General features: G+C 40.2%; 2 protein-coding genes across 2 annotated transcripts; one reads left to right on the top strand and one right to left on the bottom strand.

Annotated features, from left to right (window-relative positions):
• Nucleotides 1–1,352: 1,352 nt before the first annotated feature.
• Nucleotides 1,353–4,345, bottom strand: ssr2 (signal sequence receptor, beta). Its single transcript, XM_026346649.1, has 6 exons — nt 4,296–4,345; nt 3,456–3,616; nt 3,066–3,164; nt 2,290–2,398; nt 2,127–2,204; nt 1,353–1,826 (listed from the first exon to the last, which is right to left on the bottom strand). The coding sequence occupies exons 2-6, from the start codon at nt 3,614–3,616 to the stop codon at nt 1,716–1,718; spliced, it is 558 nt and encodes a 185-aa protein (XP_026202434.1). The 5' UTR covers nt 4,296–4,345; the 3' UTR covers nt 1,353–1,715.
• Nucleotides 4,346–6,456: 2,111 nt separating this feature from the next.
• On the top strand, nt 6,457–8,146 carry LOC113154932 (sclerostin domain-containing protein 1-like). The gene is made up of 2 exons (XM_026349377.1): nt 6,457–6,652; nt 7,684–8,146. The coding sequence occupies exons 1-2, from the start codon at nt 6,457–6,459 to the stop codon at nt 8,109–8,111; spliced, it is 624 nt and encodes a 207-aa protein (XP_026205162.1). The 3' UTR covers nt 8,112–8,146.
• The last annotated feature ends 4,515 nt before the right edge of the window (nt 8,147–12,661 follow it).

Here is a 12,661-nt window from a genome sequence, read left to right as displayed (position 1 = left end):
TTTTTCCTGATTTTTTATTTTTCACCTCTTTGTCACACAAAAATAACCTCAGTAAATATAAAATGCACTTTGTAAGATATATGATTTATGATATATATGGTATATATTATTTAAGTTATTAAGTCCTATGTGAAAAAGAAAACCTATTAACTGATAATGCCCCTCTTGGCAGAAACAACCGTGATTAAGCATTACGATCACTGGCAATGACTCTTTTACATCACTGAGGAAGAATTTTGACTCACTCTTCTCTCTTTCTTTACAGAAATGTTTTAACTCAGCCATATTGGAGGGTTTGTAAGCAGAAATGGCCTGTTTAACGTCATGCCACAGCATCTCAGTCAGATTTAAGGTCGAATTTTGGCTAGGCCAAAACCTCTAAAACCTTAATTTTGTTTCTAATTTTGTTTGTATTTTTTAGTTATTCAGAGGTGGACTTGCTGATGTGTTTCAGATCATTGTCCTGCATCATAACCTAATTGTGCTTGAGTTTAAGGTCACAAAGTGATGACCAGACATTGTCATTTAGGGTTTTCTGGTAGAGAACAGAATTATAGTAAGATATCCAGGTGATGAAACTGCACAGCAGCCCCAGACCATCACACTATTTTATGAAATGCTGTGTTAGTTTTAAGCCAGATGTAACAGAAAAAACACCTTCCAAAAAGTTTTACATTTGTCTCATCAGCTCACAGAGCATTTGCCCACTTTTTCACATGGGGCCAGACAGTATAACAACTTTTTCCTTAATAAAATCATTCATGCATTTATTAAAATCCTTTAGGTCTTAATTTTACCATGTAAAGTGCTCTGAGATTATTTTGTTGTGGTTTGGAGCTACATAAATAAAATGAAAATTGAACATTAAGACCACATCCAAACAGTTTTTGCTATGTGTGCATTCTATATACAATCTATTCAGACATATTTCAGAATTCTTCACTTTTGTCTTTGCTCAAAAACCTACAAGGCAAGTTATTATATAACGTGACATTAACCAAAATTGCCTGAAAAGATATTGAACACCTTCTGGAAAAGGAAAACCTGGTAGATCTCTAATTTCCAGGGCTGACAGATGTGCAACACTTTACTGTAGATTTTCCATTAATGGACAGCAACACCAACATTATTCTAAACATAATACTGCTGTACATTACATGTGAAGGAGTACTGGCTTAGCACAGGAAAGGCAAAAAAAAATAATAATAATTACACCGTTCACACAGGTAGGAGGAATTGCCTACGGTAATTTATGGCATTATCTGGACTTTGAGGATGGAAAGCAGAGGTGGAATGTGAATCCAGATTAAGGAGAACTAGTAATATAAAGTCTCAGAAACCAATCTCACACGTAGCTTTAGAAAACCCAGTTCATTTTATTAATTTAAGCGGCAGTTCAACAAATTGTTACAAACATCAACAGTTAGTTGAAGGTTCAGTTCATTATAGACGTAATATCAAAAATGAATCTGTCACATGAACCCATTTGCAAATATGAAGGAAGGAGCAGTAGCCCAGACCTTCAGCTGTAGATGAGAACAGAGAGCTTGTGGTATGAACACTGAAACTTCTCACTGTAGTTTTTCATTTCTTGGTCACTGTACTCGCCTTTAAACCTTCACCCCCAATATGGGTTATTAAGTTACTTGGAGATCCTGTGCCCACTAAAATCTTTGACTTGCTTCCCCAATCCACCCCACCCCAGCAGACCCTTTTCAGTTCTTCTTGGCCTTTGGTGAGTCGTACTTCCTCTTGCTGGAGTACCAAAGGAGCAGAGGGATGCCAATGGAGGGAAGGGTCATCACGCCAAACGCGGCCCAGTCCAGCTAGAGATGATGAAAGATGTTTAAACGTCAGTGAGGTGAAAAAAAAGAAGGAAAACACAAATGTTCTGAATGTCAGATAAGCTAATTTCATACCGACAGTTTTTAAACAGAGTATGTCAAGTGTACAACTAAAACTATTTCACTACTTCATTCGAATCAATTTTCATCTACAGAAGTAACTGAAGCCGTAAAGTAAATGGACCGAGTTGTTTCCTATTCGAAACATTTAAGAAGAAGATAGGGAGTGCCCTCCTACACATGTTTGAATAAGCACAAACACTTTTTCAATGTGTCACTTACATAATGTGGAGAGAAGCGGCGGTCGAACTCCCTCTGAGCCAGGATGCCTCCCTGGCCTGGGGCACTGGTGTATCCAGTCTGCCGGGTGGACAAACACTTGAGCTCTGTTCACTTCACTACACATTAACTTTTCTGATCTTTGAAGGCAATCAACTGGTCTTACCACAACTTGTCCCCCCTCCTGGGCCAGGTAGCTGACAGAAGCATAGGTGAAATTAAAGTAACCAGCCTTCAGGGGGCGTAGCACCACAGTGTGAGAGACATTGCTGGCTCTGAAAACTCCAGAGTTAAATCTGACAACTTGAAAATAGATGAACACATTTGAAATGTAAAAATCTCCTCTTCAGTTTATTTGCTGCGTCACTCAGATCTGTTTAGAGAAGCCCTGAAAGTGTTGTAGTTGTTGTGTTGGAATGTAATTAAGTAGTGCTTTGTGCTGATGAACAATTCAGTTTTTCTCAGTAATGGAGATATATATACAGTCAATATTACCAGACACACCAGGATACTTCACCTCCTGCTTTACATTACATTACATTACAGTCATTTAGCAGACGCTTTTATCCAAAGCGACTTACAAGTCATTACAAGTTAGGCAGGGCAGCGTGAGGAGGTCTTGCCTAAGGACCCCTACTGGAGGTAGCCACAGCTGGGATTTGAACCCCAGTCTCCCACATGGGAGGCGGTGATGTTACCACTACACTAACCAGCCTAATTTGTCAAGAGCTGGCTATAACCATAAGTGTACAGTTGGCCCAGCTACAAAGAAAGTGGCCACTACCTAAAGTTATAAAATGACGGTATAATTGTAGTGACACACCAAAGCTGCATCTGGGTGTGTCAGGTTTTTCTTCAATTAAATTACCACTGACCACATCTTGCTTCATCACCACAAGCAGGCAAGAGGACTATTAAGAGGACATTTGAATTCAAGGATACGGTGCGATCCTGTCCCATTTCACGTTCAACATTCCTGAAACAATTCCAAAGTCTTCAGGGGGAAAAGAGTCATCTGAAAGCTCCACCTCCAGAGCAGCACTGCAGAGACCAGCAGACAAAGCTCAGTTAGATAAACACTGCATGTAATCTTTTTGGCCTGTATTTTTTTAAATGCAGTGAAACAAATTGTGATGTGTGATGTAATGCACAACATAATCTTTCATGATTGGATAAGACCTTTGACAATGTGCCAACTAATTTGTGTCATTTTCAAATTAAAATGTTGTATCATCTTCAAAATTAACCAGTCACAAGCCTTTATGATGTCTTCATGTCAGGTTTATAGCAACTAGAAGAGAGTAGTGTAATCACATTCAGTCCAGTTCTAACCTGGAGCCCACATTGTAGATATTGTACTGCAGGGTGAGGTCACGGCCCTCCACAGCATAGCGGTTCAGCAGAGACTTGGAGGCCAACAATCGGGCTCCCTCTTCTCCTGAGCCCAGGCCAATCAGAGCCAGGACCAGGAACACATGCAGCATCTTGGTCATCTGGAAAGAAAACGGGGCACAACAATTTAATCAAAATCTGACAAACTATGGGGGAAACGGGGGGAAGTATGTGGACACCTGGAGCACTACGGCCAGGTTCACAGCCCAGATGAAGCCGTCTGAGCAGCAGAGTGATGTGCAGGGTTACATGTCATTTGGATGGAAGAGAGGAAGGTTTATTTTATTAATTAAGGAATCAACCTCCTCAATGAAAAATATACATAATGCAAATAAAATTTTAAAAAAACACGTTTATAGGAAAACTGAATAATGTTCTGTCAAAAGTTGTTTTAATCCATCTAAGGCTAACAGTTAGCTATAAACGGAACTAGCATTATAGCTGCTAAATCTAACTTTTTTTTGACAAAAATAGTAGCAGCGCTCCAGTTCAAAACACTGGAGGTTATTAATGAACAAGTGAAGCAGAAAAACGTTCATTTATTCGGTTTTATAACCAAAGTGTTTAACACCTCCTGAGCTACAGCTGACGCTTACGTGGACCAGAAGAGACGCGATCATTTGGCGTCGAGTGACAATATAACACTAAACGACAGCGCTCTTTGTCTACAATTACAGTACAGCAATAGAGCCAGTATTGGCGATGCATCTGCTTGTAAAATATTTACCTAGAGACTGAGGTAATGGTGGATATTTGACTAAAAGAAGAGCAGACTCTCACCTTGATCTCAACCTCTTCGAACCGCAGAAACTGAAGGAGCAAACGCGGCGCATGCGCACACGTTTAAAGCTGTGTTTGCATGACGTGTACCGAGGGGGGACCTAGAGGGGGTTCCATACGGCACAGCGCCCCCTGGTGTGTGGGAGGAGCTGCTGCTTCCTCACACTGCACGGGTAATCATTCTGAATAAGGCATAAGCCTGAGCTTGCACAGAGTTGGATCTTTCTTTTTAGCCAAGTAAAGAATCTGAATCCTATACTATATCATACTCACATATTACTACTATGAAATGCCTTATATTGTTCCTTTCAAAGTTAGGGCATGTTTATTGTAGCTGGAAGCCTGGTATTAACCACCCAATCCATCTATCCTACACAGTGCCTGTTCTTATTCACTTCAACTATCAACATCTGAAAAGGTTCAACGCGATGCAAATATCCAAAGTAATGTAGCAAAAACTAATTATAGCTACTCAGTAAAAGAAGAATATGTGTTAGTGATGTATTCTTGTTACTTGGACTATTTATGATCTTGTTTTCCTGTGATCATAGCTGTGCAAAGATCACAAATGAGGAAACCTATTATAAACTCATCATGCATATACTGTACATAGTCTATGGTAGACTGGAGATGCAAATTTCATAAAACAAACCATTTTGCATAACATAGCATTTCAGATTCTGGAAATCTAATAATTTGTCTCCAAGACGGATTCATGATCTGAAACACAACTATGTCAAGTTTAGAAATACACTTAATACATGGCTCATGTTTCTCCAGTCAACCACATCTGTGTCCAAACAGCTGGTTAGGTCCAAGCAGTTCACACTTTGTTAAAGAGAAGCTTCTTTTTCACATCAGCTTTGTTTCTTTCAAGCTGTTTTAAATATTTTGATATACTGATCTATGATGACATCAGAATGACATCATAGTATTTTCATCACTTAAATGACCCCCTATAATATCAAAATTGCAAACTAAGCATCAGCATCCAAGGCCACTACATCAATAAGGAGTTGCTTCAGCGTAGTCAATTATACTTTACTGGCTTGGATTCATTCCAATCATAAGCAGGAGGTGTTTGTGTATTATGTATCCATAGTTAATAAAGGTGTGGCATTTTGTATTTTATCGCTTGAGAAAAGTTGTGTTTCACACTTCAAGTCCACCATACCCACCTACAGTATCAACATATTCAGCCACTAGGTGGAGATAAATTACCTTTTTTGAAGCCTGTTTTGTTCCTTATACCAGTGCAGCTTCAGAGTCAGTCACAGACATACAGTAGACCTAATCTGAACCCTAAAAGGACCCCCTAGAGGTAAATAAGGGCACACTACTACATGTGAAGTCTCAACAAAATTGGATTGGATTGGATGTCACATGTCTGCAGTTTCTACTGTATATTTTAAGATTTGAATTATTTTCCTGTTTTAATGGCTGAATGCAGACAACAATTATAATGAATAACAAGGAATTGACTTTGAGGAACACAAGAGTCTCCAAAGTTAAAAACATATGAGTCCAGAACATTTACTATGAAACGTAAAGATTTCAGTGTGTAGTCCTGTTAGTTCCACTTCCTATAAGCATCATTTCCTTTTTGCTTTTTATCTCCTTATTTTTAAGGGCAACATGTTTTTGCTGTGTTTGGTGTGCTAGGAATGCAAATGTTCAGCGTTTAGGATTATATCTCAAAATGAAGACTGAAACAGATAATCCTTTATCCTGAAGAGCATTTCTATTTCATTTGATTGACATGAGCTGTCAATAAAGTTGGCAGTCTGCCTATGGCGAAGCACCTGTGCGCAAGCGTCCTAAAATGCCTGTAACGATTAAAACATCATTTAACTTGTCGTCACGTAAACAATGTGAAGTTGGTAAAGAATACCAGCAGGCAAACAGACAGTTTGTTGATTTGGTTGTATAAAGGATTGGGATCCTTTGTAATTTACTCACAATCACAATGTGCCTGAAGCGAATTATTTCTTAGAAATTGAAGCAGCACAAGTCAGTGAAGCCACTGCTGTTGGACTGGGTGTGCCTTATTCATTCAGAAAGTGCCGCCACACTGGATGGTATATAAACCTGAGCCGCAGCGGGTTAGCCAATCCCCAGGTGTAACACTGTCACTGAAAGCAGCAGTCGGTCAGGTGCAGCCATGATCTGTGGTGCCAGCGGACTCCAGCTCCTCGCGCTCCTTCTGCTGCTGAGCAGGAGCAGCCCAGCTGTTCACAACGATGCCACAGAGTCCGTCAGTCCTCAGCCGGCGCATGACACCCAGGAGGAACCGGTTCATGAAGACACGAACCAGGCGAGGAACGGTGGGCGACGACAGACCGACGCTGTGCGTAATGGTGAGACCAACGATTACGCATGGCGCAAGAACAGCGCGTTTATGTTATTATAATATTTATATTATTGCTATTATCAATGCTATATATTACTACCATCTTATAATTACTGCCGACAAGTGTGACCTGTTAGTGCAGTTGCCAAAACGCATAAAAAGGACCGCGTGTATTTAGAAATAAAGGTTTGATCCATTCTACACAAACCCTGGTTATCTGTAGTATAACAGTTATCAGAGTGTGTCACTAGGCTGCATCTGAGCAGCACACTAATTCATGTAGCAGGTTAAATAGCCACTTTTAACTAATACATCCATTTGTAAAATCCTTCCCAGGGTCGTGAGGTTCAGAGGCAGGATACAGACACGCCAACTGCTTGTGAATAGTGAATCAGCTCTATAGGGGACCGGTTGTTCATACCCAAATCAAACCTGAAATGAAAAGGCTACTGATGCAACAGAAATGGAAAAAATTCTTTGTCTATACAAACATTTTTGTGGTTTTGTTTGTTTATCCTACAAAGAGTAGAAAAACACACCCCAAGCCACAGACCCTCCCAGTGCATGCTGGTCCTACACCTGCCCATACTCTGCTGTAGTGTTGGATAAGTCTGGTCATGGTTAGGTTAGGTTGCAAATGAATACCAAATCTAACAGTACCAATTCAAGGTGCTCACCAATATACATCAAATAATTTGAACAGGATAACATGAATACATAAGAAGCCATGAAAATAACAAGTTCAAAAATATTTATCATCATTGTCAAACCCCCTCTGCCTGGTAAATGCACACGTCTTTCTCCACCCTCCACCATACATCCAGGTTGTAATGTAGTCTGTTTGTTAATCTGTAAAATTTCAAGCCAAAACTAAGATAAATGATGACCCCCATGACGAAGAGTTGATAGTAGTTAAATAAAGAGGTTTGATACATCAGCTCGGCCTCTAACGATCAGTCCTTATCTTAATATACTGTATAGGACCACTTGAGAATGAAAAGGCAAATAAACCTATGTAACTAAGTTTTTATGTCTCAGGCCCAGACCAGAGCCAGGTGGGCTGCAGGGAGCTGAGGTCCACAAAATATATCTCTGACGGTCAGTGCACCAGCGTCAACCCCATCAAGGAGCTGGTGTGTGCTGGGGAGTGTCTGCCGACTCACCTGCTGCCCAACTGGATTGGTGGTGGGAGTTACAATGGGAGGTACTGGAGCCGCCGTGACGCCCAGGAATGGCGCTGTGTCATTGATCGGACCAGGACCCAGCGGATCCGTTTACAGTGCCAGGACGGCAGCTCCAGGACCTACAAGATAACCGTTGTGACTTCCTGCAAGTGCAAGCGCTACACCAGACAGCAGAATGACTCAGGACACAAGGACACGTCTTCCCTCAGTGGTAAACAGAGAAAAAGTCAGAGGAAGGTTGGAGTCCCTGAGGAGGGAGCTGAGAGGCAGTCTGAAAACTAAAACCACTGTAACTACAGAGTTACAGTGGAAATGTCCTTGCAGCCTCTCCTGTTTTCATCGGGAAATTTATGGATAAAATTCTAATTGTCTGAATAATAACCAAATATTGAAGAGCCAGGGAAGATAGAAATAAAGGTGAATAGGTTAGATTTTGTCTCCAGATGTAATTTGTTTTGCATGAAAAACAGCCCGTCTAGAGGCATTCCAAGTAAATATGCTTATTTGCTTTCGTTCAAACATTGAGATGTTCAGATGAACGTCAACTTCATGTCTCTGTGCACAGTAGTAATGACCTGTGGTCAGGATGTTGTCAGATTAGCTTAGCATACACTCTCTAAGTAGGAGGAACCAGGTGGCCTGGAATACACAAGTGTTATACAGAAACACTGAGCTTTAAATTTCACAGGTTATGGTTTTTGTCTTGTGTACCAAACCCAGCAACTTCACAGTGACGAGAAGCTGTTTACAGTCAGTGCACAGTTTAACAGTTGTCATATTTCCAGGATGAACATAAAGTAGCCGGAGCCAGCTTTTTCACTTTGTACAGAACCAGCCCGTTTCTGCCTATATCCTTTCTTTATGCAAAGCTAAGCTAACTACAACCTCACTGAAAATGTTGACAATGTGGAATTCCCTCTAAAGGAGCCAAATGATATGTTGCCAGCAAAGATCACTAGTAAAGCTAGTGATGTTGATTGTAAAGGGACAGTACAGTGTATTCAGAACAGTTAAGGACCTGGATGTGTTCTTCTTATATTGCCAATATAAACCATGTTGTTTCAGCTGCACAATATGCACATGAATTAGCAACGTGTCCTCCTTCCTTATGTTAAAAACCTAATTTGCCATGTTTCCATCAAACATATTTGCTAATTAGTTGAAAGTAAAGATAACTTGTAGGACACAGGTTTGGATTATTGGGATTTTAATAATAGATTTAGTCTTTAGATTGGGTTTCCAAACCTGGTCCTCAAAGCCCACTGCTGATTACCTGCAGCAGGTGTGTTCAGCCAGTAAGAAGGGATAACTTAACAGTTTATTAACTGTTGTTGTGTGTCTGTCCTGAAACCAATGTTAGAGATGCACTTCAGGCCACTGTTACTGTGGGCCTCTTTACTCTGTTTTGTCGCCTGAGATCCCCAAACACACACTCACACAGACATACACAAGTACACACAACTCGCTGCCCAAATCCAAAATGTGACATTGATGTAGACTCTGGTGGCAGTAAAGGCACATTGTAATGTAGTAATGATAACAGGTTTTCAGTACAGGGCATTTGGTTTAACTTGGAAAGAGAGGTCAGGACGTTTTAGTTCATTGTGTGACAGAAACGCAGGTTTTCTCTAAAGTGGGATTTCAAGATGTCCAACTAACAGAAATAATAATCCATTCCATAATTCAAAAGCTCAACAGACTTTAGATCCAAGACATGTCCATTTGAATTTTACCACCTTTCATAAACAATTTAAATGTGAAGTTAGTTAGTTAGTTAGTTAGTTAGTTTATAGTGTGAATGTACATGTGGGTTTTGATTTCAAGGGCTTTTCCAGAGTGTGTAATTTATTTGTATCAGAACTGCTGAAGTTCTTTGTTATGTATATATTTTTTCACTATCTGAAATAAATAATTGACTAAAGTTGTTTCTAAGCTTGTGTTTCTGACATAATGCTGCAGGCATGCCAGACAGCCTCACTGCAAACAGGAACTGCCTAACAACAGAGGCATTAGTCAGTGATGAAACTCTCTTTTCAATAGATGCCATACTTTGTGTTATTGTGAAGGGGATACCTTCACCTCCAGGCTATTAGGGCTTGTTCCAGCTGCGGCAACATGTTAAGATGCTTTTTTTTGTCTCATGTATCCATTTCTTTTATTTTTTTACTCTGAAAGCTGTAGGCTAAGGCCAGCAGTGAATAGAATCACCTGCACTGGATGACAACAGGATGTTTAACTTGTGTTACCTGTAGAGGAAAAAGGACCAATGTCCCTTTGTCAACAAAATCCTGTATACACAGTAAGGGGCTATCACAACAGAAAAGTATTTACATCTTATGATACTTTGTACTTTAGCTCCACTCAAACTGATGAGTGATAATTGGTTTGAATAATACTGATAAGTCAGTATTAGTCCTAATTAGATATAAATAGAGGCTGAGGATGGGGTGAGGTTCACCGCTCTGTGAAAGATGTATGGCCAAATAAGTCAGTCAGTTCTCTGTAGATTTCATTTTCTATGGTTCATAAGATCATGATTAAATAATATGTTAGAAGAATCCAAAGACGTCTCTGTACAAAAGGGACCGTCATGTAGCACTATAATTAAAACACAAACCGATGACACTCAATACACAGTGGTGGAAATCACAGCAAAACCACTGTGAGTGGAGAGCGACTTGGCTTTAAGATACAAAGAAACAACATTTAAACAAGATCAAGCTGCCTTCTGTGGGCCTGGGCTCATTTAAGCTGGACGAAGGTGAAGTGAAAAACTGTCCTGTTGTCTGACTAGAAATCATGGACACTGCATCCTCCAGCCTTAAGAGGTTAGTGAGCAGTAGCACACACTTCAAAAGTCAGCATTCATGATACATGGTTACAGTTGGGGCCTGATCATTTTGACAATGATCTTTCGAGCATAAATTCTATAAAGCTGCGTTTTAAAACATTTTAGCAGAATTTTTTCAAGAACTATACAGTTCTGGTAATAAATGCTAAAATAAAGAGTTTTTATTCACTTCTCTGACTGGCTTCTCCTCTCCAGTCAATAGCAGCTGAGTATTATAGTTATATTAGTATTAAAAGCCCCCACCATACCAAACTGGTGGCACAGAAAGAAAGAAATAATTGTTTTAAAAATGGGAGGAACACTGATAATGTCCTAAAGGGAAACATTTCAAAGGGGATGCTTCAGGACCCAGTGTGCTCCTTCCGCTCTGCTCCACGTCGCAGTGTCCAATTCACTCCTGATGGTGATGTGGTTTGTGGTGACGTGTTTTTATTAGTGTGGTGTTGTTGTTTGAAGTGTTGGTTTTGCTGCACCTTTCTGACTGTGGTACCACATTCTGTCCTATCCTCTTCCTCTCTTTTTGAGTTTTAATCTCTACTCTTAATAAAGTGCCCATTCTGGCCGTTAACCATACTGGCTGTTGATCCTCTTTATCAAAGCTCCTATGACTCAGATCAATTGTTGCTTCACTGTATTTATAACTCTCACAAACCAAGCTAAGAGTCATGCCATTTTCAGCTATTAGGTAATAGTCTTAGAAAACATCTGGTCTAGAAATCCAATTTTTCTCCTGAGCATTTCAGACAAAAACAATATTTGTTGCTGTGCATAGTTAAAAGCAATTTAAAATGGACCAAATACTAATGTAACAAATTTGGATGCTTCCCAGTTTTTCATACATTTATTTTTTAGTTTAAGTGACTGCTTTTAGAGATACCAAAGCAGAAGACCTGCAAGTTTTACAGAGTCTAACCAGCTCACAGATTCAAGTGCACAAAGCAGAATGTAATGAAAAGAAACCACTGGTGTACTGAGCATGGAAACATCCGTCCATCCGTTCCCCTTATGTTCTTAAGGGTCAAGGCAGTACTGGAGCTAATCCCTGCCAATCTTTGCATTGGCTTCCTGTGGCTGCAAGGATTAAGTTCAAAGCTCTGTCTCTTACCTACAGAGTGGTTAACTCCACAGCTCCATCTTATCTCAGTTCAATCATTCAGGTCTACATCCCCTCCCGTCCACTGCGCTCAACCAGGGAACGTCGTCTGGTGGTACCAGCACCACACAGTCGACACCAAAGGAAACTCTTTAGCTCAGTGATCCCACGATGGTGGAATGAGCTGCAGAACTCTGCACACTCAGCCAACTCACTTTAATATTTGCTGCTGAAAACAGAACTCTTCATCATCTTCCTTTGCACTAAAAAAAAAAAAAAAAAAACTTTTCTACCCTTTCGTTCTCACATCTCTTGAAACAGAAACACTTTTTTGATAGCAATTTGCTTTGATGTTGTTTCTTCTTGACTTAGATTTTATTTTCTTGCCTTGTTCCTCACTTGTAAGTCGCTTTGGATAAAAGCGTCTGCTAAATGACTAAATGTAAATGTAATGCACCCCGGACAGGCTGCCAGTTTATCACAGGGCTGACACGTAGAGCTCACACTTTCCCCCCACATTCACGCCTATTGGGAATTTAGAGTGACCAGTGACTCTAACGTGTATGTCACAAGTATCTACAGAAAACCCACACAGACAGAGAACATTCAAACTCAACAAAAAAAGAGACCGTTCTATGGATTCAAATCCAGGTCCTTCTTGCTGAGAGGCAACAGTGCTAACCACCACACCACCCTAGCATTCAAACATTTGAACTCTAGTAGTCCAAGTTCCACTGACTACACATTTTTTTCAATTGCAGAATGTGAATTTGCAGTGTATTCAGAAACATCCACTCAAAGCTGCCTAGATGGATCTCTTGACACAGACTATCAACACTTTATCAGAACAGACTCCACATCCTGACAATCCCTGGTATGTTACGTTAC

This window comes from Anabas testudineus, chromosome 11, assembly GCF_900324465.2.
Source record: "Anabas testudineus chromosome 11, fAnaTes1.2, whole genome shotgun sequence".
NCBI lineage: Eukaryota > Metazoa > Chordata > Actinopteri > Anabantiformes > Anabantidae > Anabas > Anabas testudineus.
Note: the sequence above shows the minus strand (reverse complement) of the source record. Positions and strands in the feature narration are given on the sequence as shown.